Source organism: Neofelis nebulosa, chromosome 12, assembly GCF_028018385.1.
Source record: "Neofelis nebulosa isolate mNeoNeb1 chromosome 12, mNeoNeb1.pri, whole genome shotgun sequence".
Taxonomy (NCBI): domain Eukaryota; kingdom Metazoa; phylum Chordata; class Mammalia; order Carnivora; family Felidae; genus Neofelis; species Neofelis nebulosa.
Window position 1 is genome coordinate 39,153,646 of NC_080793.1, and position 22,805 is coordinate 39,176,450.

General features: G+C 48.3%; 1 protein-coding gene across 2 annotated transcripts; it reads left to right on the forward strand.

The window, feature by feature from the left end:
• The first annotated feature begins 7,275 nt into the window (after positions 1-7,275).
• Positions 7,276-21,643, forward strand: NOL6 (nucleolar protein 6). 2 transcript variants are annotated; one of them, XM_058695109.1, is made up of 26 exons: positions 7,276-7,408; positions 8,448-8,654; positions 8,740-8,856; positions 11,985-12,164; positions 12,533-12,701; positions 12,932-13,066; positions 13,150-13,313; positions 13,402-13,522; positions 13,727-13,785; positions 13,870-13,971; positions 14,175-14,290; positions 14,439-14,616; positions 14,793-14,915; positions 15,089-15,237; positions 15,388-15,463; positions 15,692-15,832; positions 15,976-16,093; positions 16,172-16,326; positions 16,430-16,593; positions 17,038-17,190; positions 17,426-17,523; positions 18,298-18,422; positions 18,545-18,634; positions 19,034-19,228; positions 19,345-19,446; positions 19,671-21,643. In XM_058695109.1, the coding sequence occupies exons 1-26, from the start codon at positions 7,355-7,357 to the stop codon at positions 19,818-19,820; spliced, it is 3,441 nt and encodes a 1,146-aa protein (XP_058551092.1). In that variant the 5' UTR covers positions 7,276-7,354; the 3' UTR covers positions 19,821-21,643. The 2 variants fall into 2 exon arrangements, with proteins under 2 accessions (XP_058551092.1, XP_058551093.1); XM_058695110.1 differs by lacking the exon at positions 7,276-7,408 and adding an exon at positions 7,687-7,747.
• Positions 21,644-22,805: the final 1,162 nt, after the last annotated feature.

The following is a 22,805-nucleotide window of genomic DNA, read 5'->3' on the forward strand; positions in this document are numbered from 1 at the left end:
TTAGTAGTTTGCAACTGTGTCATATTCATGCCTGGATCCACAGCAACCAGCACATTGTCTGACACAAAGTAGACACTAAGTAATTGTTCTCATGGGCTTACAGCCAAGGGCAGGAAAACAGCAAAAGCAAATTGAACCCCACCCTCCACCCCCATGTCTAATAGAACCTCTCAGACACATAGTAGATGCTCAATATTATAGATTCCACAAGGATGACAGGTCTTGTTTATACAAGCTCCTTTTTTATATACAAGCCACTACAATGTTTGGCATGTTGTAGGTACTCAAAACATATTTGTCAGAAGAATGAAGGGCAAAAACAGCTTCCTAGAGTTCCTAAGTGTTTTATGACGGGTAGGTTGACTTGACTAGTGGTGCCCTCTGGTGGTGAAGAAAATAGGACACTTACCCTCAGTCTGTATGGTATCACCTGGTGCTCCTCAACCTGGACTCTTCTGAAATGATTCTTTCTTCTAAAGGGAGAAAATATAGAAATCTTGGAAGATAAATGAGAGGTAGGAGTATTTGCTTTGGAGAGGTCAATTCTTACCTTACAGAATGACTCTTTAGGAGACCAACATTTTTTAAATTCTGCATATGTTAACACATGTTAAGTCCAATAGTGTTCTTAAGGAGACACAATCTTCCTTTAATAATTATAGCTAATGTTTGCTGTGCATCAGTCTGTGACAGACTTTTTACATGTAGTTTCCTGTTTAATTCTCTCAAAAATCCATGACATCCATACTAGAACATCTATTTTCCTGAATATAATAAAAGTTAGAAAAGCTAAAAAATTTACCCAAGGTAGGGCACCTGATGGCTCAGTCGGTTAAGCGTCCAACTCTTGATTTCGGCTCAGGTCACGATCCCGTGTAACATGAGATGGAGTCCTGTGTCAAGCTCGGCACTAACAGCACAGGAGCCTGCTTAGGATTCTTTCTCTCCCTCTCTCTCTCTCTGCCCCCTCCCCAGCCCACGAGCTCTCTCTTTCCAAAAAAAAAAAAAAAAAAAAAAGTGACCCAGTGAGTACATGGCAGAACCTGGAGTTGAACCTTGGTTATCCCACTTAAGCATGATTGCTCCTAACCAAAGCCCTGTAATATTCCTATTCTAATGTGCCCATAACAATCCACACATAACATATCGCCTCCAATGCTATACTGCAATTATTTGTTTACATCTTTCTCCCAGCCTCTGAGATGCTCTTAAGAGCCACTTATTCATTCAATAAATATTTATTAATTGCCTGCTATGTGACAGGCCCTATGCTAAATGATTTAATGATTTAGTTATGCCGTCATGGAGCTTACATTCTAGTGGCTGAGATTGAATCAGACAAAAATCAGTAATTACTAGACAAATAATATTGCAAGTTTTGGTGAGTACTAATGAAGGTGACTAAATTAGAGCCTAAAACTGAAAATGTTGGGGTGAATGCAATTTTATTTTTTATTTGTATTATTCTTTTGGGAGGGTGAGTGCAGGTTGGTTGTTTTTTTTTTTTTTTTTTTTTTTTTAAGATTTTATTTTTAAGTGATCTCTACACCCATGGTAGGATTCAAGAGTTGCATTGTCTACCATCACAGCCAGCCAGGCACATCAGGGGTGAATGCAATGTTAAATGGAAGCAGGGCAGGGGCAGAATAAACCTCTATGAGATTGCATTTAAATGAACACAAGAGCCAATAACCTCCATGTGCCCACCCTTTGCCCCTGATGATGGGTTATACAGAAGTTATGCTGCTGTTGGGGAGGGGGGAGTCATGCAGATTTCCCCCCACCACCCCAGATGACCTGTCACAGGAAACATAGAAGCTTAGTGTACTTTTTTTTTTGTTTGTTTAGGAAAAAGCCCCAAATCAATAGTTTTGGGTGTTTTTGTTTGTTATTTGTTTGTTTTAATGAGTCAATAGCAACGTCCAATCTCCTAGGGCTCCCTCCACCTGCACGTGCATCTCCGCTTGCTGGTAGCAAGCAGGATACTGGGGCTGAGGCTGCAGCTCAGGGCGAAGCAGGGCCAGATGTGGCTTTCCAGCCTTGCTTGGCCTTAGGGCTGACACCTGGTTCCTGGGACAACCCATCTGGTCTCTTAAATAAAGGTCAAAGCTGGAATCTAAAAAAAAAAAGAATTGAATAGAGGAACCAGCCTATAAACTATGAAGGCAAGAACATTACCCCAGGTTTCTGGCTTGTGATCATTATGTCTTACTTATCTCTTTATCCTTGACACTGAGCACCGGGCTTGCCATTTCTTAAGTGTCATCCAATGTAGAATGAGTGGTTGACTTAACTCTCTGATCTTCCTCAGGGCTTGTTAAACTTCAATGGTGCTGATTCATCTTCTCAGTCAATCCAAACTCAACTTATGCTTCAAGAGTTAGCACAGACCCATCTCCTCCAGGAAATCTTCCTTAACAATCAAAACATTCTTCAGTCAGGGGCGCCTGGGTGCCTCAGTTGGTTAAACATCTGACTCTTTGTTTCAGCTCAGGTCATGATCTCAGGTTTTCGTGAGTTTGAGCCCCACATTGGGCTCTGCGCCGGCAGCATGAAGCCTGTTGGGATTCTCTCTGCCCCCTCTTCTTTCTGCTCCTCCCCCACTTGCACTGTCTCTGTCTCTTTCAAAATAAATAAACTTTAAAAATTTTATATAAAAAAACCATTCTTCAGCCATAAAGCAGGCAATCCTACCATTTGATGATTGATCCTACCATTTGATCCTACATTGATGATCATTAAGAGCATGATGCTGAGTGAAATAAGTCAGCAGACAGATACTGCATGATCTCACTTATATGTGGAATCTAAAAAAAGCCAAACTTATAGAAACAGAGAGTAGATTATGGTGGCCAGGGGATAGAGGTAGGGGAACTGGGGAGATATTGGTTAAAGAATACAAACTTCCAGTTACAAGAGGAATAAGTTCTGGGCACCTGCGTGGCTCAGTTGGTTAAGTATCTGACTCTTGATTTTAGCTCAGGTCATGATCTCACAGTTTATGAGATTGAGCCCCAGATCAGGCTCCATGCTGGGTGTGGAGCTGCTTTGGATTCTCTCTCTCTCTCCCTCTGCCCCTCCCCTATGCTCTCTCTCTTTCTCAAAATATGTAAATAAACTTTTTAAAAAAGGAATAAGTTTTGTAGCAACGTGGATGGAACTGGAGAGTGTGATGCTAAGTGAAATAAGCCATACAGAGAAAGACAGATACCATATGGTTTCACTCTTATGTGGATCCTGAGAAACGTAACAGAAACCCATGGGGGAGGGGAAGGAAAAAAAAAAAAAAAGAGGTTAGAGTGGGAGAGAGCCAAAGCATAAGAGGCTGTTAAAAACTGAGAACAGGGGCGCCTGGGTGGCGCAGTCGGTTAAGCGTCCGACTTCAGCCAGGTCACGATCTCGCGGTCCGTGAGTTCGAGCCCCGCGTCAGGCTCTGGGCTGATGGCTCGGAGCCTGGAGCCTGTTTCCAATTCTGTGTCTCCCTCTCTCTCTGCCCCTCCCCCGTTCATGCTCTGTCTCTCTCTGTCCCAAAAATTAAAAAAAAAAAAAAACTGAGAACAAACTGAGGGTTGATGGGGGGTGGGAGGGAGGGGAGGGTGGGTGATGGGTATTGAGGAGGGCACCTTTTGGGATGAGCACTGGGTGTTGTATGGAAACCAATTTGACAATAAATTTCATATATTGAAAAAAATAAATAAAAAAGGAATAAGTTCTGGAGATCTAATGTATAGCATGGTGACTATGGTAAACAATACTGTATTGTGTACTTGAAAGTCGCTAAGAGAATAGATCTTATTTGTTCTTACCATAACAACAACAACAAATGGTATTTACGTGAGGTGAAGGATGTGTTAAATATAATGTTAGTTATAACATTATTGTGGTAATCATTTTGCAACATATACATATGACAAATTATCACATTGCAAAGCTTATACTTAATATTATACAACAGCTAGGGGCCTATACAACAGCTAGGGGGGCTCAGTCAGTTAAGCTTCTGACTTTGGCTCAGGTCATGATCTCATTGTTAATGGGTCTGAGCCCTGTGTTGGGCTACACACTGATTGCAGAACCTGCTTGGGATTCTCGTTCTCTCTTTCTCTCTCTGCCTCTCCCTAACTTGTGCTTTCTCTCTCTTGAAAATAAATAAACCTTTAAAAATCCATTTTTCATAGACTTTATTTTATATTTTTTAATGTCTTATTTATTTTTGAGAGACAGAGCATGAGTACAAGTGGGGGAGGGGCAGAGAGAGGGAGACAGGATCTGAAGCAGGCTCTGAGCTGACAGCAGAGAACCCTATATGGGGCTTGAATCGTGAGATAATGGCCTGAGCTAACGTCAGACATTTAACTGACTGAGCCACACAGACACCTCTTAAAAAATCTTTTAAAAATGTAGGGGCACCTGGGTGGCTCAGTCGGTTAAGCGCCAGACTTCGGCTCAGGTCATGATCTCACAGTTCGTGAGTTTGAGCTCCACGTCGGACTCTGTACTGACAGCTTGGAGCCTGGAGCCTGCTTCGGATTCTGTGTCTCCCTCTCTCTCTGCCCCTACCCAATTCATGCTCTGTCTCTCTCTCAAAAATAAATAAACATTAAAAAAATTTTTTTAATCTTTAAAAAATGTTATACAATAGTTATATCTCAATAAAGCTGGGGAAAAAACAATCAAGACACTGAGCAAAAAGGACAGCAAGTTTGAAGGCCCAGGACAAAAAGCCAGGTAACTAGGGAAACTCCAAGTAGTTCAATATGGCTGGGGCATAAATTTTGATAGAAACAATGGTCAGAGACAAGGCTATAAAGGTTGACAGTGGTCACATTCATTCATTCAGTAAACACTTACTGAGTATTTGCAGTGTGCTAGGCATTGGCCATGTAGACGTGGTCCTTGTTTTCATGGATTCACAGTCAAAAACAAAGAGACAACTAATAAGCAATCAAAAAATTGTAAAAAAAAAAAAGTGCTAAAAAGAAACAAATGGGATGATGAGATAAGGAAAAACATATTTCAGATCGGATGATCAGGAAGGCCTAATTAAAGATGTGATACTTATGCTGATAACTGAAGCAGAGAAAAAGTCGAGAAAAAGTGTTACAGGCAGAGCAAACAGCTTGGCTCAAGTCTCTGAGATGTGAAAGAACATGATATAAGTTCTTGGGGCACCTGGATGGCTCAGTCAGTTGAGCGTTTGACTTTGGCTCAGGTCATGATCTGGCAGTTTGTGAGTTCAAGCTCCATGTTGGGCTCTGTGCAGACAGCTCAGAGTCTGGAGCCTGCTTCAGATTCTGTGTCTCCCTCTCTCTGCCCTCCCCTGCTCATGCTCTCTGTCTCAAAAATAAACTTTAAAAAATTAAAAAAAAAACATTAAGTTCTTTATTTTACAAGGGTAGAGTATCAAGAGAAAGGATGGCATGGCCAGTGAAGGACCATACTGATTGAGGTTTTATTAAAATTCGTATTTAATATGAATGATGAGATTATAAGAGGAGAGTGACATGAGAGAATGATGGTTTCAAGACACTCATTCTGGCAACTACATGGAAATGGATTGAAGAAGGACAAGACCACTCTTGTGAAAAATTCCTTTAAAAGCTATTGCATAAATTAGTCGGTACTATTAGAAGTCAGGATAGTAGTTACTCTTGAGGCATAATGACTAGATGGCAGAATGAGGGGAGATTCTAAAGGTTCAAGAAATGTTCTGCTTTTCTGGGAGCTGGTAACATGGGTATGTTTGGTTTATACATATTCAAACCTTATGTAATTAGGAAGAATTACCTTATGTAATTCCTCCATGTGTACATATGTATATACATAATCAGATGTATATGTAATCATATATGTGTGATTATATATGCATGTATGGAATTATATATGCATATGTGTATATATGTAATTTTTGTGTACATTGTACATACATCTATAATTACATATACATATACACACATATACATATATATTGAACTCAAATAAAAAGTAAAAAGCTATTAGGGGCGCCTGGGTGGCTCAGTCGGTTGAGCGGCCGACTTCGGCTCAGGTCACGATCTCGCGGTCCGTGAGTTCAAGCCCCGCATCGGGCTCTGGGCTGATGGCTCGGAGCCTGGAGCCTGCTTCCGATTCTGTGTCTCCCTCTCTCTCTGACCCTCCCCCGTTCATGCTCTGTCTCTCTTGGTCTCAAAAATAAATAAATGTTAAAAAGTAAAAAGCTATTGAATAAAACTGTCCTATACTCTTCAAAAATGTCATAAAAGACCAAAAAATGGAGAGCTCAGCAAATATCCCAGATTAAGAGTGAGAAAAGAAACGTGAAAACCAAATTGATGCATGCTCTTACATCAGGAAATAAAATACTACTATGTAGAGGGTATTATTGGGATAATCAGCAAAATTTGAATAGTACTGATAGAGGTTAAATTTTCTGAATTTTATAACTGGACTATGATTAGTCCTTGTTCTTGGTAGATCAATGCCTAAGTATTCAGGGATGTGCACAACTAATTCTTAAGTGGTTCTGCAAAACAGCATGTAAATACCTAAAAGACAAGACAAATCCGACAAAACATTATCACTAAATTATGATGGGTGGTAGGTGAAGAATATATGAGAGTTCATTATATTAATATTACAATTTTGGGGTGGATTTGGAAAATTTAATAATAAACTGGAGAAAGGTATTATAATCTAGGCACGAGATGATGTGACTTGGACTAAATTTGGCACTAAAGGCAGTGAAGAATGAACGAATTCAAGGTATATTTTGGAGGTGGAATTGACAAAACCGACACAACTGAGACGATGTGGTGGATGGAAAAAAAGGATAGAAACCACTGGTATAAATAAACAATCCCAAGTGCCCAAACTAGCTCCGCCCTTCCCCCTTCGACGCAAGCGGCGGAAATAAGGAAAAGCAAGCGACCGCTAAACTACAGGCAGGCTTCCGGTCTGGCGTCGCAAAGAGACCGTAAATCGGAGAACACTGTTTGGCTCCTCCCCCACGATGGGCGGTCCTGGACAGTGACAGATACCAATCGCCAGCGACTCATCGGTCACTCACCCAATGGCTCTGGAGCTGGGCGGAGTCCTGCGGCACGAGGGTAGTGCCCACGCGGTGCGGGAAGTTTACTGCTGGGTGCGGGAAGTTTCCCGTTGGGTACGGTGACTTTGCTGCAAGCCTTTGGCAGTTCTGTTGTGAGGCTTCGGTTATTCTGTGGAGAGGTTCAGCAATTCTGTGGCGGGATTTCAGCAGGTCTGTGGCGGGGGTTCGGTAATTCAGCCAGGGTGGGAAGAAGTGCCGAGCACGTGGGCTTTGAACCAAAGTGCGTGAGCAAGACCTGGACTCCGAGTGATGGGGCCGGCCCCTGCGGGAGCGAAACATCGGGCAGCTGCTGGGGACCCGGAGGTGGGTGAGCCATCTGGGAGGGAGGAATGTTCTACGTGCAAGAGGTGGCAGAGTCTGACAGCTCGCCGACGAGGGACAGGATGGCCGTCCCTTCTGGAGGAGCCTTATTCCCCCATGTTGCCAGTCTGGCGCACCGAGACAGACCCAGGGGGAACCTGGCGTTATTTGGATAGCAGCAGTAAAGTTTACTGAGCTCACTCCTTCGAAAGCTCTGTGACGTCGGTCATTTCCCCGACCAGGTTCTCTTTCTTGTCATTGGATGAGATCTGACCTCTTGTGCCTAGTTCTGTGCTCGCCGCTGTAATGGAGGGCACATGGTGGTTCTTCTGGAGCCCTCCAGTAAGGCTCTCTCCAGTGTAGGACTGTGGGGTAGAGGCGGGGCCCATGGCTGTAGGGAAGAAGGTTTGGGATTCTACAGACCAGGGTGTGCAGGGTGTGGATGCCTGCTGACAGAGTAGGCATACCACCTGTGAAACCTTGATTTCCTTCAAGTGTACATTTTCTTCTGGGATTACTGAAGATTGGACGATTTACTGAGTATATTTTCCTGAGGCAGTAGGTTTTAGGTCTTTCCAGCACTGACCACTTAATGTATACTGATGTAATCTACGGTCAGGGATTGCTGGCAGGTTAGAGGTTGGCAGGATTTGGGTAGAGCAAGAGTGGAGATGGCATTTGTGAATTCCCAGGACAAACCCAGCAAAAGAGGAAGATTCCTGATGCGTGGTATCTGGAAATACAAGGAGCTCAGGCATTGTTTAGATCAGGGCTCAGTCAACTACTACCCCTTCCAGCTCCAAGCCAAGCTCCATGCTTGTGCTGTCAAATAGACAGGGAACCCTCAACTCAGGAGTTTTAAGACTAGAGCTCAGTAATGTTCTAAGTAATGATAATCCTGGGTTTTGCAGTCTGACTTCCGTTCAAAAGAGTGAACAGGAGCCTGTGAAGCATTTATCCATGTCCTATCATGGTGGCATTTTAGGCAGTGCATGCTACACACCTTTGACCTCACACTGGCTTCTCTTCTCATTGGCCACAGGTGATGGAACTAGCTCTGGAAGACACACGCCAGGAAGGAAAGAAGGAGTACTCTAAGAAGTGTACCTTGGTTGGGTCTCCAATGGAGAGTCTCCTGCAGCCAGTGAAGCTTAGCCAGGCAGAACTGTACAAGGAGCCTACCAATGAAGAGCTAAACCGCCTTCGGGAGACTGAGAGTCTGTTCCACTCTAGCTTGCTTCGTTTGCAGGTACTACTGGGTGGCTGGGGCTTGGGTTAGAGGGATGGTCCTGGAACCCTGAGGCTGAAGAACTCACCCCTATCTCTTCTTACAGGTAGAGGAGCTACTAAAGGAAGTAAGGCTGTCAGAGAAGAAGAAGGAGCGGATCGATGCTTTCCTACGGGAGGTCAACCAGCGAGTCCTGAAGGTGCCCTCAACTCCTAAGACACAGGTAACGCAGGTAGAGTGAAGAACTGGGAAGTCCAGGAGAGGTCCTCAGTGTAGGCCCCTGAAACAAGGCCTTGCTCTTCTCCAGAGGGCGTGGGGTCCTAGGGAGCTCATTTTCACTGCCAGGAGGCTCAACTGTAAGTACAGTCAACCATGTGTTCATTTGTTCAGCAAACATTTATGTTCCTTGCATTAGCTGTGTTCTTAGGATACATCAGTGAACAAAGCAGCCTACTTTCTAGTGTTGGACTTACAGATAGTAGACAATAAACATGATGAGCAAACTGAGTGGCAATATTAGAAAATGTAAACGCTATGGAAAAAGGAGAAAGTAGGGCAAGGTAAGGGGATTGTGGGAATATCAGAGGGTGGGAATGGTTTCCAATTTAAAATTTTTTTTTTTTTCAACGCTTTTTATTTATTTATTTTTGGGACAGAGAGAGACAGAGCATGAACGGGGGAGGGGCAGAGAGAGAGGGAGACACAGAATCGGAAACAGGCTCCAGGCTCCGAGCCATCAGCCCAGGGCCTGACGCGGGGCTCGAACTCACAGGCCGTGAGATCGTGACCTGGCTGAAGTCAGACGCTTAACCGACTGCGCCACCCAGGCGCCCCTGGTTTCCAATTTTAAATAGGGTAGTTGAGGTAGGCCTCATTGAAGTGACAGTAGTCTGATGATTTGGAGGAAGTGAGTCAACCATGTAGATATCTAAGGAAGGAATAGTCAACACAAAGGTTCAAAGGCAGTAGTAAGTCTGGTATGTTCCTGGGATTAAATGAGGGGAAAATAGAAGGACACGAGTTCAAAAAGGCAATGGAGGAAGGAGGCATTTCACTCAGGGCCTCGTTACACCGAAACAAGGACTGGCTGTTGCTCTGGGTAAAAAGAGGAACCGCTGATGGGACGTTTTTTTGGTGTAACAGTGATGTGATCTAGCTTCATTTTTAAAAAGTTGACTCAGGGGCACCTGGGTGGCTCAATCGGTTAAATGTCTGACTCTTGATTTCAGCTCAGGTTGTGATCCTGGGGTTGTGGGATCGAGCCCTGTGTTAGGCTCTGTGTTGAGCATGGAGCCTGCTTAAGATTTTCTGTCTCTGTTTTCCCCTCTTCCCTGCTCACACATTCTCTCTCTAAAAAAAAGAAAAAAATATCAACAAAACTAAAAGCCTACAGAATGAGAGGAGATATCTGCAAATGACCCATCTGATAAAGGGTTAGTATCCAAAATCTATAAAGAACTTACTGAACTCAACACCCAAAATACAAATAACCCAGCTACGAAATGGGCAGAAGACATAAATAGATACTTTTCCAAAGAAGATATCCACATGGCTAACAGACACATGAAAGGATGCTCAACATCACTCATTGTCAGGGAAATACAAATCAAAACCATGATGAGATACCACCTCACACCTGTCAGAGTGGCTAAAATTAATAACACAAGAAACGACAGGTGTTGATGAAGATGTGGAAAAAGGGAAACCCTCTTGCACTGTTGGTGGGGATGCAAACTGGTGCAGCTACTCTGGAGAACAGTGTGGAGGTTCCTCACAAAACTAAAAACAGAGCTACCCTACCATCCAGCAATTGCACTGTTAGGTATTTATCCAAAGGATGAAAAATACAGATTCGAGGGGGTACATGCACCCCAATGTTTATAGCAGCATTATCAACAATAGTCAAACTATGGAGAGAGCCTAAATGTCCATTGAATGATGAATGGATAAAAATGTGGTATACATATACAATAGGATATTACTCAGCTATCAAAAAGAATGAAACCTTGCCATTTGCAACAACGTGGATGGAGCTAGAATGTAGTATGCTAAGTGAGATAAGGCAAACAGAGAGGTAAATACCATATGATTTCACTCATAGGTGGAATTTAAGAAATAAAACAGGTGTTGGGCACCTGGGTGACTTAGTCGGGTAAGCATCCAGCTTCAGCTCAGGTCATGATGTCACGATTCATGAGTTCGAGCCCTGCATCGGGCTCTGTGCAGACGGTTCAGAGCCTGGAGCCTGCTTTGGATCCTGTGTCTTCCAATCTCTCTCTGCGCCTCCCCTGCTTGTGCTCTGTCTCTCTGTCTTTCAAGAATAAATAAAATGTTAAAAAAAAATTTTTTTAATAAAAAAAGAAATAAAAAAGCTGAACATATGAGAATGGCAGGGGTGGGGGGAGGAAGAGAAGGAAACAAACCACAAAAGACGCTTAATGATAGAGAACAAACTGAGGGCTGATGGAGGGACGTGGGTGGGGGATAGGCTAGATGGGTGATGGGTATTAAGGAGGGCACTTGTGATGAGCACTGAGTGTTGTAAGTGAGGAATCACTGAATTCTACTCCTGAAACCAATATTGCACTGTATGTCAACTAACTAAAATTTAAGTTAAAAAAAAAGTAATAAATTTTTTTTAATTCTTCATTTTAATTTCTAATACGGTAAGTATAGATATAACTCACATAAAAAGAGCTCTTTGAGGGTCCTTGATAATTTTTAAGAATGTAATTCACTCAGGCTGTTGTGTTAAAGGTAGAAGGGAAAGGGATAAAGATAAAATCAGGGAGACTAGCTAGAAACCTATTATGCGGTGATCCACTGGAAAATGGTGGCATCTCAGGTTAGGATAGAGAAGTAGAGGTGGTTAGTGTCTGGATGCTCTTAAAAGTGAAATGGATGTTTTTAAGAGATGAGTTCAGGTGATTTAAATGTTTTGGGCTTGAGCAACTAGAATGAAGTTGCCTTAATGGAGAGGATGTGTTTACAGAAAGACTGGGAGTTTGACTTCAAATGTATTGATGTGTTTATTTTTGTTTTTATTTTCTTAAAGTTTATTTATTTTGAGAAAGAGCATGCATGCACAAGTTGATGAGGGGCAGAGAGAGAGAGAGTGAGAGAGAATCCCAAGCAGGTTCCATGCCCTCAGCACAGAGCCTGATGTGGGGCTCAAACCCATGAACCACGAGATCATGACCTAGCCAAAATCAAGAGTTGGATACTTAACCTACTTAGCCATCTAGGCGCCCCTCAAATGTGCTATGTTTAATTTGAGACGTCTACTAGACACCAAGGGGACATGTCAGGGAGGCAGTCAAATAATATGTATCACTGTCTCTGTCCCCACAGCTGACTGACCAGACCTGGCTCCCAGCTGGGGTTCGAGTACCCCTCCACCAAGTGCCCTATACTGTGAAGGGCTCTTTCTGCTTCCTGCCTCCAGCCCAGGTCACTGTTGTGGGCAGCTACCTTCTGGGTACCTGCGTCCGGCCGGACATTAATGTGGATATGGCAGTGACCATGCCCAAGGTGAGGTCCAGAGTTTGGGGAATGGAGAGACTGCTGCTTCACCACCTACAAATTCTTGGGTCTTTCTTTCCCACCTGCCACTTGCCAGGGGATTGAAATCTGAACTCGAAATCAAAAGAGCAGATCACTGCTATCATCTTGAGGGCAGCTTAAATGTGGCTTTGGGCCAGTTGCTGCCCTTTGGAACTTTGCCTTCGTCATCTGAGAACTAGATATGGTGTTGTTGGCCCTGGTTCAGGCACTCTGGCCAGCAAAACTCCCTGAGGTTTCTAAACTGTGACTCACCTTGGCTTCATCTTGGCCTCCAAGCTCTCTAACAAAAAGCATTTAAGTGCCTGGGCATGTCTCTCTTTTCTGACCCTCTCCAGGAGCTCCTACAGGACAAGGATGGGTTGAACCAGCGCTACTTCCGCAAGCGTGCTCTCTACCTGGCCCAGTTAGCTCACCACCTGGGCCAAGACCCCTTCTTTGGCAGTGTTCGCTTCTCCTACACCAATGGCTGCCACCTGAAACCCTCGCTGCTACTTCGGCCACATGGTGGGAGGCACATACTGGGCTGAAGGCACAGTATGGAGTGACAGATTCAGTGGGGGGGGGGCATGGGGCCTCAAGTCCAAGGTGAGAGGCTTAGGCCTCAGGTTTGAGGGGGAAGGTACAAAGACCTCAGATTCTGAAGTGGGAGGGCATGGTACCCGGTACCCTCAGGTAGGAGGAGGGTGGCACAGAGACCCACCTGGAAGGATCTCAGCACTCCCTGTCTCCCCCAGGGAAGGATGAGCGCCTGGTCACTGTACGTCTGCATCCATGCCCTCCACCTGACTTCTTCCGCCCGTGCCGCCTGCTGCCATCTAAGAACAATGTGCGCTCTGCCTGGTACCAAGGGCAGAGATCCCCAGGGGATGGTGAGCAGGCACTTGTGTCAAGGTGGAGCTGAAGGGAAGAGTGTTGTGGGGATTTCTCTTCTCATGGCTTCCCCTCCCCACAGGTAGCCCAGAGCCTCCCACCCCCCACTATAATACATGGGTTCTGCAGGACATGGCCCTTGAGTCTCACGTGCAGCTGCTGTCAACTGTGCTGGGCTCAGCCTTGGGGCTGAAGGATGGCGTGGCACTTCTGAAGGTCTGGCTGCGGCAGCGGGAACTGGACAAGGTGAGTTGGGAGTGGCCCAGCTTCCCTGCCTCACTGAGTGGCGGGTTGGCTCTGAGCTTGGGCCTCTCTGTCTCCATCTCTTTTTCAGGGCCTGGGAGGGTTCAGTGGGTTCCTTGTCTCCATGCTGGTTGCCTTCCTTGTGTCCACACGCAAGATCCACACCACCATGAGTGGCTACCAGGTCCTGAGAAGCGTTTTGCAGTTTCTGGGTAAGGTGGCTAGACTCAGAAAGGCCAAGGGTTCTACTCATCCTGTGAATCCTCTCATTCTATCAAGGGTCATTCAGTTTCTTAACATAAGACAGAAGAGCAAACTGAATTCTGGAGGCAGGGAGGAGGGAGAGTGTCATTAGTGCTGGGTCCCCAGGGAGGAGGATACCTTCTGACACACCCATCTTCTCTGGCTCACTTCAGCCACCACAGATTTGACAGTCAATGGGATCAGCTTATGTCTCAGCTCAGATCCTTCCTTGGTGAGTGGGGCAGGGCTGGGGCTGGGCAAGGAGGCCTGAAGGTAAGGCCTCAACCCTGACTGGCTTCTTTTTTATGCCTCCAAGCCGGCCCTGGCTGACTTCCATCAGGCCTTCTCTGTTGTCTTCCTGGACTCCTCAGGCTGTCTCAACCTCTGTGCTGATGTCACTGCCTCTACTTACCACCAGGTACCAATGGTTCCCCATTCCTGGATTCCCCAGGTGTCCCAGTCCAGACTGTGTCCCTTCTACCAGTACCAGAACCCCAGAAACTCTTCCCCAAAGAGCTTAGGTCAGGCATGTCTCTTGGTCTGAGCCCTCAGGTCACTGAAGGGAGGGGTATAGTGGTGATAATCTCACATGTGAGTTCCCTGCTTACCCTGTGGCCCTAGGTACAGCATGAGGCACAGCTGTCTATGGCATTGCTGGACAGCAGAGCTGATGATGGATTCCAATTTTTGCTGATGACTCCCAAACCCATGATCCGGGCTTTTGACCACGTCTTGCAGTAAGTTTATGGCTGACAGGCTATGTCAGTGGGTTCTTTTTCCCTGGAGCTACAGTGGTGGGGCAGAGGTGCTCAGATGTTCCTGGTTTTGGGGAGGGGGTGGTACTTGGGGTCAGCAGTACCTCATTCTGTCTCTTTGTCCCTCTAGTCTCCATCCACTGAGTCGCCTGCAGGCAGCATGTCACCGGCTAAAGCTGTGGCCAGAGCTGCAGGATCTTGGTGGGGACTATGTTTCAGCTGCTTTGGGCTCACTGACCACCCTCCTGGAGCAGGGTCTGGGGTCCCGCCTTCACCTGCTGGCCCACTCTCGGCCCCCAGTGTTAGAGGTGAGGTGCTGTGGGGTAGGGAGTTTGTGGGTTTAAGGAGGACTAGATCTAGGGTCTCAGGGAATACAAAAGACACACCATCCCTCTAGCTAGATCTTTCTACCTAGTTGGAAACTGGATTTCCAGGTCAAGCTGGGGCATTCTTGGCTTGAACTCAGCCTTTTTACACCCTATAGTGGGACATTAGCCAGGATCCACCAAAGCACAGAGACTCTGGGACCCTGACCCTAGGATTGCTCCTCCGGCCTGAGGGGCTGACCAGTGTCCTTGAGTTGGGTCCGGAAGCCAACCAGCCCGAGGTGAGGAGCTCTGGGGTCTGGGGGGTGATTTGGCTCTGTCTTGGGAACTCCAGGCCGTGCACTGGCAGGAGTAGGGTGGATCATCCTCATGCCACCTGGATTGAGTCCTGTTGGGGATTTCTGATAAAGCCCATCTTTGTTGATTTCTTCCACCACCCATTGCCTTTCCTCAGGCTGCTGACTTCCGCCAGTTCTGGGGATTTCGCTCAGAGCTTCGGCGTTTCCAGGATGGAGCCATTCGGGAAGCTGTGGTCTGGGAGGCAGCCTCTATGGCCCAGAAGCGCCTTATTCCCCACCAGGTGGTCACCCATCTCTTGGCACTGTGAGTGTTGGCATCTGGATGCTGGGAAGCACCGGTGGGTTGGGGAGCCTTTTAGGAGGGTCTGGCCCAGGCTTTGGGCTGAGCAGCGAATGTCCAGCAGCATTCTTCATATTCCTCAGTGCCCACACTGAGTCTCTGCCCCTTTCCCAGCCATGCCGACATCCCAGATACCTGTGTCCACTATGTGGGGGGCCTTCTGGACGCGTTGATCCAAAGCCCGAAAGAGGTAAGGGTCATGGGTCAGGGCTAAGGGTTAAGGCTAGGGGTTGCAGAGTAGCCTGTGTGGCCAGATTAGGTAGGGGGTGGAGAGCACACCTCAGCCGGGCTGCACTTCTCATAGTGTCCAGCAGAGGGGGTGCTGGCTCTGCAGCAGCCCGAGCTGTGGCAAAATCCTGGGTGGTGGTGGGGTTCTGTAGGGTCCTGGCCTCCTGACTGACTGTGTTCTCCCTCTCAGACCTCCAGCACAGGTGAGGAAGCCCTGGCAGCAGCAGTGCGTTGCTACGATGACCTCAGCCGCCTCCTGTGGGGGCTGGAAGGTCTCCCGTTGACTGTGTCTGCTGTGCAGGGAGCTCATCCAGTACTGCGCTACACTGAGGTGAGGTGGAAGGTGGCAGGAAGCCTTTTCTGCTTAGCGATTCCTTGTCTCTACCCCATTCCTCCAGTATTCCCCTTTCCGACTCCTGACTGTGTTCACTTTCTCAGTCCTGAGCCCCTACCTCAGCCCTGCATCTTCCATAGGTGTTCCCACCAACCCCAGTCCGGCCAGCCTACTCCTTCTACGATCACTTGCGAGAGCAGGCCTCGCTGTTGCCTCGGCCTGACAAGCCCTGTCCAGCCTATGTGGAGCCCATGACTGGTGAGGATCCTCTTGGGAGGGGTTGAGAGAAATTGTTCCCACTCCATGCTGCAGTCTTGAAACCTCTTTTCTTCCTAGTGGTATGTCATCTGGAGGGCAGTGGTCAGTGGCCACAGGATGCTGAGGCCATACGCCGGGTCCGAGCTGCCTTCCAGCTGCGCCTGGCGGAGCTGCTGACCCAACAGCAGGGGCTACAGTGTCGTGCCACAGCCATGCACACTGATGTCCTCAAGGTTAGACTGGTGTAGGGTAGGGATTCCCCAGAGAGGGAGGGCACAGGGTGTTAGGGTGTCCCATGCTGACACGTGTCTCCCATCCCATACCCTCTTTGAACAGGATGGGTTTGTGTTCCGGATTCGTGTGGCCTATCAGCGGGAGCCCCAGATCCTGAGGGAAATGCGGAGCCCTGAGGGGATGATCTCATTGAGGGACACGCCTGCCTCCCTCCGCCTTGAGAGGGACACAAGGCAGTTGCCCCTGCTCACCAGTGCCTTGCATGGGTATGGCCACCTGCATAGGTTCTTCTGTCTGTAGATCCTTGCCTGTTTCTATTCTGCTCTCCTGGCCACCTGTCTCTCTGGGAGGCCACCTGGTATAAATTTATACCATGGTTTATGTATTCATTTTTTAGAGAGAGAGAATCCCAAGCAGACTCTGTGCTGTCAGCACAGAACTTGATGTGGGGCTCAATTTCACAGAACCATGAGATCATGACCAGAGCCGAAGTCAAGAGCCAGACACTTAACCGACTGCACCGCCCAGGCGCCCCTGAAATGGGAATTTTATAGGACTGATCTGTTGGGGTGTTAGTTAGGGGGATGTGAGATTCTGTACAGAGGGCAACTTTGGGTAAAGGTTGAATAAATAGTGGTGGTAGAGTAGAAATAATCTTCTTGGGCCCTGAGTGCCTGAGTCTCATTGCCACTTCCCTCTTCCCCCCACAGACTCCAGCAGCAGCACCCAGCCTTCTCAGGTGTGGCACGGCTGGCCAAGCGGTGGGTGCGCGCCCAGCTTCTGGGTGAGGGGCTCACCGATGAGAGCCTGGACCTGGTGGTTGCTGCTCTTTTCTTGCACCCTGAGCCCTTCACCCCTCCCAGGTGATTCCGAACTCCATCTTTTCTCTAGCCAGAAAGTTCCCCTTGGGGCCAGTTGTCATCCCTTAGCCTGTACCTTCAGTCCAAATGGGAAAGGGTAGCTAAAAAAAGTGACAGAAGAGGTTCTAAGACACCTCCCACCCCCATCCATGCTGAGGGGTCTAGATTGTCTAGGCCGTGGGGAAAGCCCTGGGATGTGTGGTTGGGCCCAGACCCTTTACTCGTTCCTTCTTCTCAGCTCCCCCCAGGTGGGCTTCCTTCGGTTCCTTTTGTTGATATCAACCTTTGATTGGAAGAACAACCCCCTTATTGTCAACCTCAACAATGAGCTCACTGGTAAGTGGTAGGATTGGGGTCAGACTCCTGCAAGAAAAAACCTTTGTGGATTGCAGAGCATAGGGCACACAAGGGTTTTCCACGCCAGTTTATTAGATAGGGCTTTTTTCGTGGCTTCCCCTTCCCAGATATCTGTGCCTGGCCCTGATGCCTTGGGGTGGGGAATTACTAGGAGGAAGAGGCCCAGTCAAGGCTTTAGGGAGCTCTAAGGCTCTAGAGCTATGGTTTGTTCCTATGATGCTCAGAAACAGAATGGACCGGGGTGGTAAACAAGCTACCTGGAGGGGGCTGTGAAGGGGAAAGGAGAGTAGAAGGGGGACCCTGAACACTAAGTGAGAAGTCTTGTGGGGATCAGGGCAGGGCCCAGGTTAGAATAGATGTCCAGACTTCTTGGTGAGTGGGGGTGATGATTTTCAGCTGTAACATGAGGAGTTCCTGGTCCAAGCAGAGAGGAGGGTGTCAGCTTCCTAATTCCCCAGGTGTGTGGGAGCATAGGGTGGGAAGGGGGTCAGGAGCAGGCCTCAGCTTGTGTCGGCCCGGAAACTAGAATGGGGTGCCAGGCAGTGGAAAATTCTGCCTTTGGGCTGAGGCTGAGAGTTTAACGCCCCACCCAATTGAGGCAAACATGGTGTCCTTTACATTGCCTTTGTCCTTTGGGGGAGGGGCACTGGAAAATCCCTGTGATGGGCAGCTGTTGGGTGTACAGTAGGAAGATCTGGGGTAGTAGAGCTGGGGAAGGGGGCAGGCTGACCCAGGACCCCCTCTTGTTCACAGTGGAAGAGCAGGTGGAGATCCGCAATGGCTTCCTGGCAGCTCGGAGACAACTCCCAGTCATGGTCATCCTTACCCCCCAGGATCGTAAAAACTCTGTATGGACACAGGATGGACCATCACCCCAGGTTCAATCCCATCCTTACCTCTAAATTTGTGGTCTTCTCCCCTAAGGAGAAAGCAGGCCGAGCATGAGCTAAGAAAGACCCACACTCAGGTTTGATGTATTTGATTGTGTGTATCCCCTCAGATCCTACAGCAGCTTGTGGTCCTGGCAGCCGAGGCCTTGCCTGTCCTAGAGAAGCAGCTAATGGATCCCCGGGGGCCTGGGGACATCAGGGTAAGCCCTTGACCAAGAGTGACTCGGGTTCTAGGGATTCTGTCTTTGAACATTGGGAATCTGAAGCTATAGGGGCTCTCACAGGATGCTCAGCCCTCTTGTTTGGCAAGACTGAATCCACAGAAGGCATTGATACTGCCCATGGTGCCTGGCAGTGGTGGAACCTGCAGGAGAACCAGGTCCCTGGCTCTATCCAGGCCTCACACTTGTAGCCTGTGCTCCTCCTGACAGATTGAAGCTGGCTGACACCAGCTGGGGCTTGATGTTCCCACCTTCAGATGAACATTTGGGCCCCTAATGGGGGGTCAGACAAAAGGGAAGGAGGGAACCAAGGTGGGCATGTGGAAGGCTTTGTGGTCCAGCTCCCAACTCCCAGTGGGCACTACGGTACTCCCTCAGACAGTGTTCCGGCCACCCTTGGATATGTATGACGTGTTGATCCGCCTGTCTCCCCGCCACATCCCCCGGCACCGCCAAGCCGTGGACTCACCAGCTGCTTCCTTCTGCCGTGGCCTGCTCAATGAGCCAGGGCCCTCGTCCTTGATGCCTGTGCTGGGCTACGATCCTCCTCAGCTTTATCTGGCACAGCTCAGGGTAGGTCCTAAAGGGCTGACGAAACCTGGGGAGGGGGCTTCCAGGTGAAGCTGGGGCCATGGAGGTGACTCTCAGATGTCTATGTGTAATATTATCTATGTCCTGCCCTTTCCTAGGAGGCCTTTGGGGACCTGGCCCTTTTCTTTTATGACCAGCATGGTGGAGAGGTGATTGGTGTTCTCTGGAAGCCCACCAGCTTCCAGCCCCAGCCCTTCAAGGTGTGCTGGCTGATGATAAGTGTTGTTCCCAAGTGTGTTCATGTGGTTCCATGTGGGCATGCATGTCTGTATGTGGCATGCTCCCTGACTGCATGGGTCAGGTGTGAAGCATGTGTCTTGTGTGTCCATCTATACTACTGCTACTGCTCCCCACCCCCACCCGGCTTGGTGTCTCTGGGTGTGCCTCTGTGACACCTCAGTCCATATTTCTCTGGTTCCCCTAGGCGTCCAACACAAAGGGGCACATGGTGGTGTCTCAAAGTGGGGAGCTGGTGATGGTGCCCAATGTAGAAGCGATCCTGGAGGACTTTGCTATCCTGGGTGAAGGCCTGGTACAGGCTGTGGAGGCCCGAAGTGAGAGGTGGACTGTGTGATCTCCACCCCAGGAGCAAGCTGTAGGTGTACAGCCGGACTTCAGACCTCTGGAGCAAGATGTCAATGGCATGATCTCCATCCTCGTTGCGTACGGATCTTCCATGGAGTACCTGCTGGCCTAAACACACTGAGATGTTCCCCTAGAAAAGCCCTGCCCCAAATTTCTGTCTGATGCCTCAGCATCAGAGCAGGGGCCTGGTTTCTTACAGAGTCCCCTGGGCCTGTCTGAACTTCCAGAAGAGGAGGGCAAGCCAGCTCAGCGAACTGATTGAACCCAGGAGATCCATCCACCTGTCAGCCTTAGTCTGGGCTTTTTTTTTTTTTTTTTCCTTTTCTTCCTAGGATGTTTCCGGAAGTGTGGAGAGGAGGACATTTGCCCAAGGCTGAGGCTGTCTCCCCTTCCCATTGCCAGGATGTGTGCCTACACCTTAGTATGCCCTTCAGGGCAGTGTCAGGCCTTTAAATGGGGTCCAGAGAAGGTATGGCACTTCTTGAGGGTCACAGAATATCTGCACTGAGCAGTGGGAAAGGGGCTCTGTGTGTATAAATAGAGCCCATTGAAGGGACACGGGTCTCTCCTGTGTGGGTGCTGTTACTTTCCAGGGTACACCATGGGAAAGCACAGAGGACAGGAGGGGCTGGGCACCCAATGAACCAGAGAAGGGGTGAAGGGGTGAGGGGGACAGATGGTCCCCTAGTCCGGGAGAGCTGCAGAAAGCACTCAGCGTTGCCCTGGCTGCTCAGTGTCTCAGTCCCCCGGCTCCATGGCATCTGCCCATTCATGTCACACACTGTCCCCACTGCATCCCTGCAGTAAGGGTGCGGGGGGAACAAGCCCCAAGTCCTGCTCTCCAGGAGCTCTCAGTGCCAGGGTGGGGGGTGGTGCTGCCTCCTTTCACCCCGGTCCACACCCCACTTGCAGCAGCCTCTCCCTTCTCCGTCTCCCCTAATCCTGGCTGTTTTTCCAGACTCAGCTCGAATAGTGCTTCCTCCTCCAACCCTTCCCTCGCCCCCAGCCTGAGGTGCTCTTTCTCTCGTCTGAAACATGAGAGCAATTACTCTCTGTTCGGTTTACTTCGTAGTTGCATACAGGGCGTGAACTCTTCTGTTGTTTTAAACTCTGATTTAAAATTAAGTCACTTAATTTCCCCATGTTCCTGGCTTTTCTGCCATTTTCACATAGTTTTAACATTGTCTCCTAGAAGTAAACTCTCTGGGGGCAGGTAACATGTTTGAACAGATTTCTTGGCACCTTCGTGGTACCCAGGACAATGCTCAAGTAGGATGCAGGTGTGTGCAGAAGGGGCATCTAGGCCAGGCAGATGGAGAGCAAGCAGGCCCACCAAAATGCTTTAAGGACAAGGGAATCATAATTTGTAATCTCTGCCTAGAATGAGTGTGGAGGTGACAATGAGTTGCACCCTGAGAATTAAGATGCAGCTGACATTTTGAGTGCCTGGTAAATGCTGGGCACTCCGTTATTTTACATGTCTTATGTGCAGGAACGTGATCATGCAACAATACCAGCCGTGTGAAGTATGTGCTTTTAGTTATCCTCATTTTCTGAAAGGTTCAGCAGCAGGCATGGGCCTGTTTGTGAAGAGATTGATGCCTAGCTATCAGGGTTCATCCTCAAGATGATAAGGGATGCCTGGGTGGCTCAGTTGGTTGAGCGTCTGACTTCAGCTCAGGTCATGATCTCATGGTTCATGAGTTTGAGCCCTGCGTTGGGCTCTGTGCTGAAAGCTCAGAACCTGGAGCCTGTCTCAGATTCTGTGTCTCCCTCTCCCTTTGTTCTTCCCCCACTTGCTCTCTCTCTCTCTCTCTCAAAAATAAATAAAGATAAAAAAAAAAAAAGACGATAAGCCACATATGGGAGCCCTGATCTTGAATTTTGTCCCAAGTCTGTTAGTCTTTGTGAACCTGTACCGGTCCCTACCTGTCACCGTCATGAGATTAGATGTTGGCATGTCATAGAGAATACATTGATGGGCTATGTGAGCTGTGCTCTTGATTCATGAACTCCAGGCAGAGGTGTACAAGACTTTGTGTTTGGGGAAAGAAATGCAGTTCCAGCCCTCATGGACCCTGGTTCTGTGGTGTTCCCTGGTTCCTCTTCACTTATTTTCTCCACAGTCCCTCTGTAGGCTCTGGGGAAGGATGGTGCTGGCCTGTTTCAAACCATCCTGTTTCCATCCGTGGGTCGGCTTCAGTCCTGTAGCTTCTGGCCTTTTCACAAACCCAGTTCTAGATTATCCTGGTGAAGGAGGGAACAGAATCTGCCCCCGGGCAAAACTGCAGCAGGTGGCTCCAAGAGGTGCAGACACCAGTCCCCACTTGGAAAATGAGCCCTGGCCCTGCTACCTCCATGTTTCCTTGGGCAAATCACTTCCCTTGATGGGCTCAGCTTCACCACCTGTAAAATGGGCATGGTAATGGCTTTGTCAGGGGCACAATGAGGCAAGGGAAGATGGCAGATAACTCAACCCAAGGAGCTGTACCACCTTTCTGCACTCCCTGCTCAGCACTGTGGAGAAAGCAGGCAGCCCAGCCTCCATCACTCTGTAGCTCCAACCTCACAGTCCATCACACTGTAGCTCCAACCTGTTTCCTCCAATCTCTAGGAAGTGGGTGAAGAGGCTGGTGTGGTCTAAGATGACCATGGTGGCATGAGGAGCTGGAACTTCATTGGAAGGGAAGGAGAGAAGACTAGGAACTCCTGTGTGAGCAAGGCTGGGCAGGATGTAGGTTATACATCCCCGTGGGTGTGTCTGCCTCTGGGGGGTTCTGCATTTACGTCTGCAGGTGGACATGATGGGGTAGGAGTCTGATGTATGGAGTGATTTGTCTGCTCTGTGTGTTGGGGGGCATGGACATGTCTGTATGCACTAGTCTGGGTGCAGGTTTTGTCTCCAGCTCAGAGTTACTGTAAAAGGGGAACTCTTTTTTTGAAGAGTAGGTCAGGAGAGAAAGCTCTCAGATAA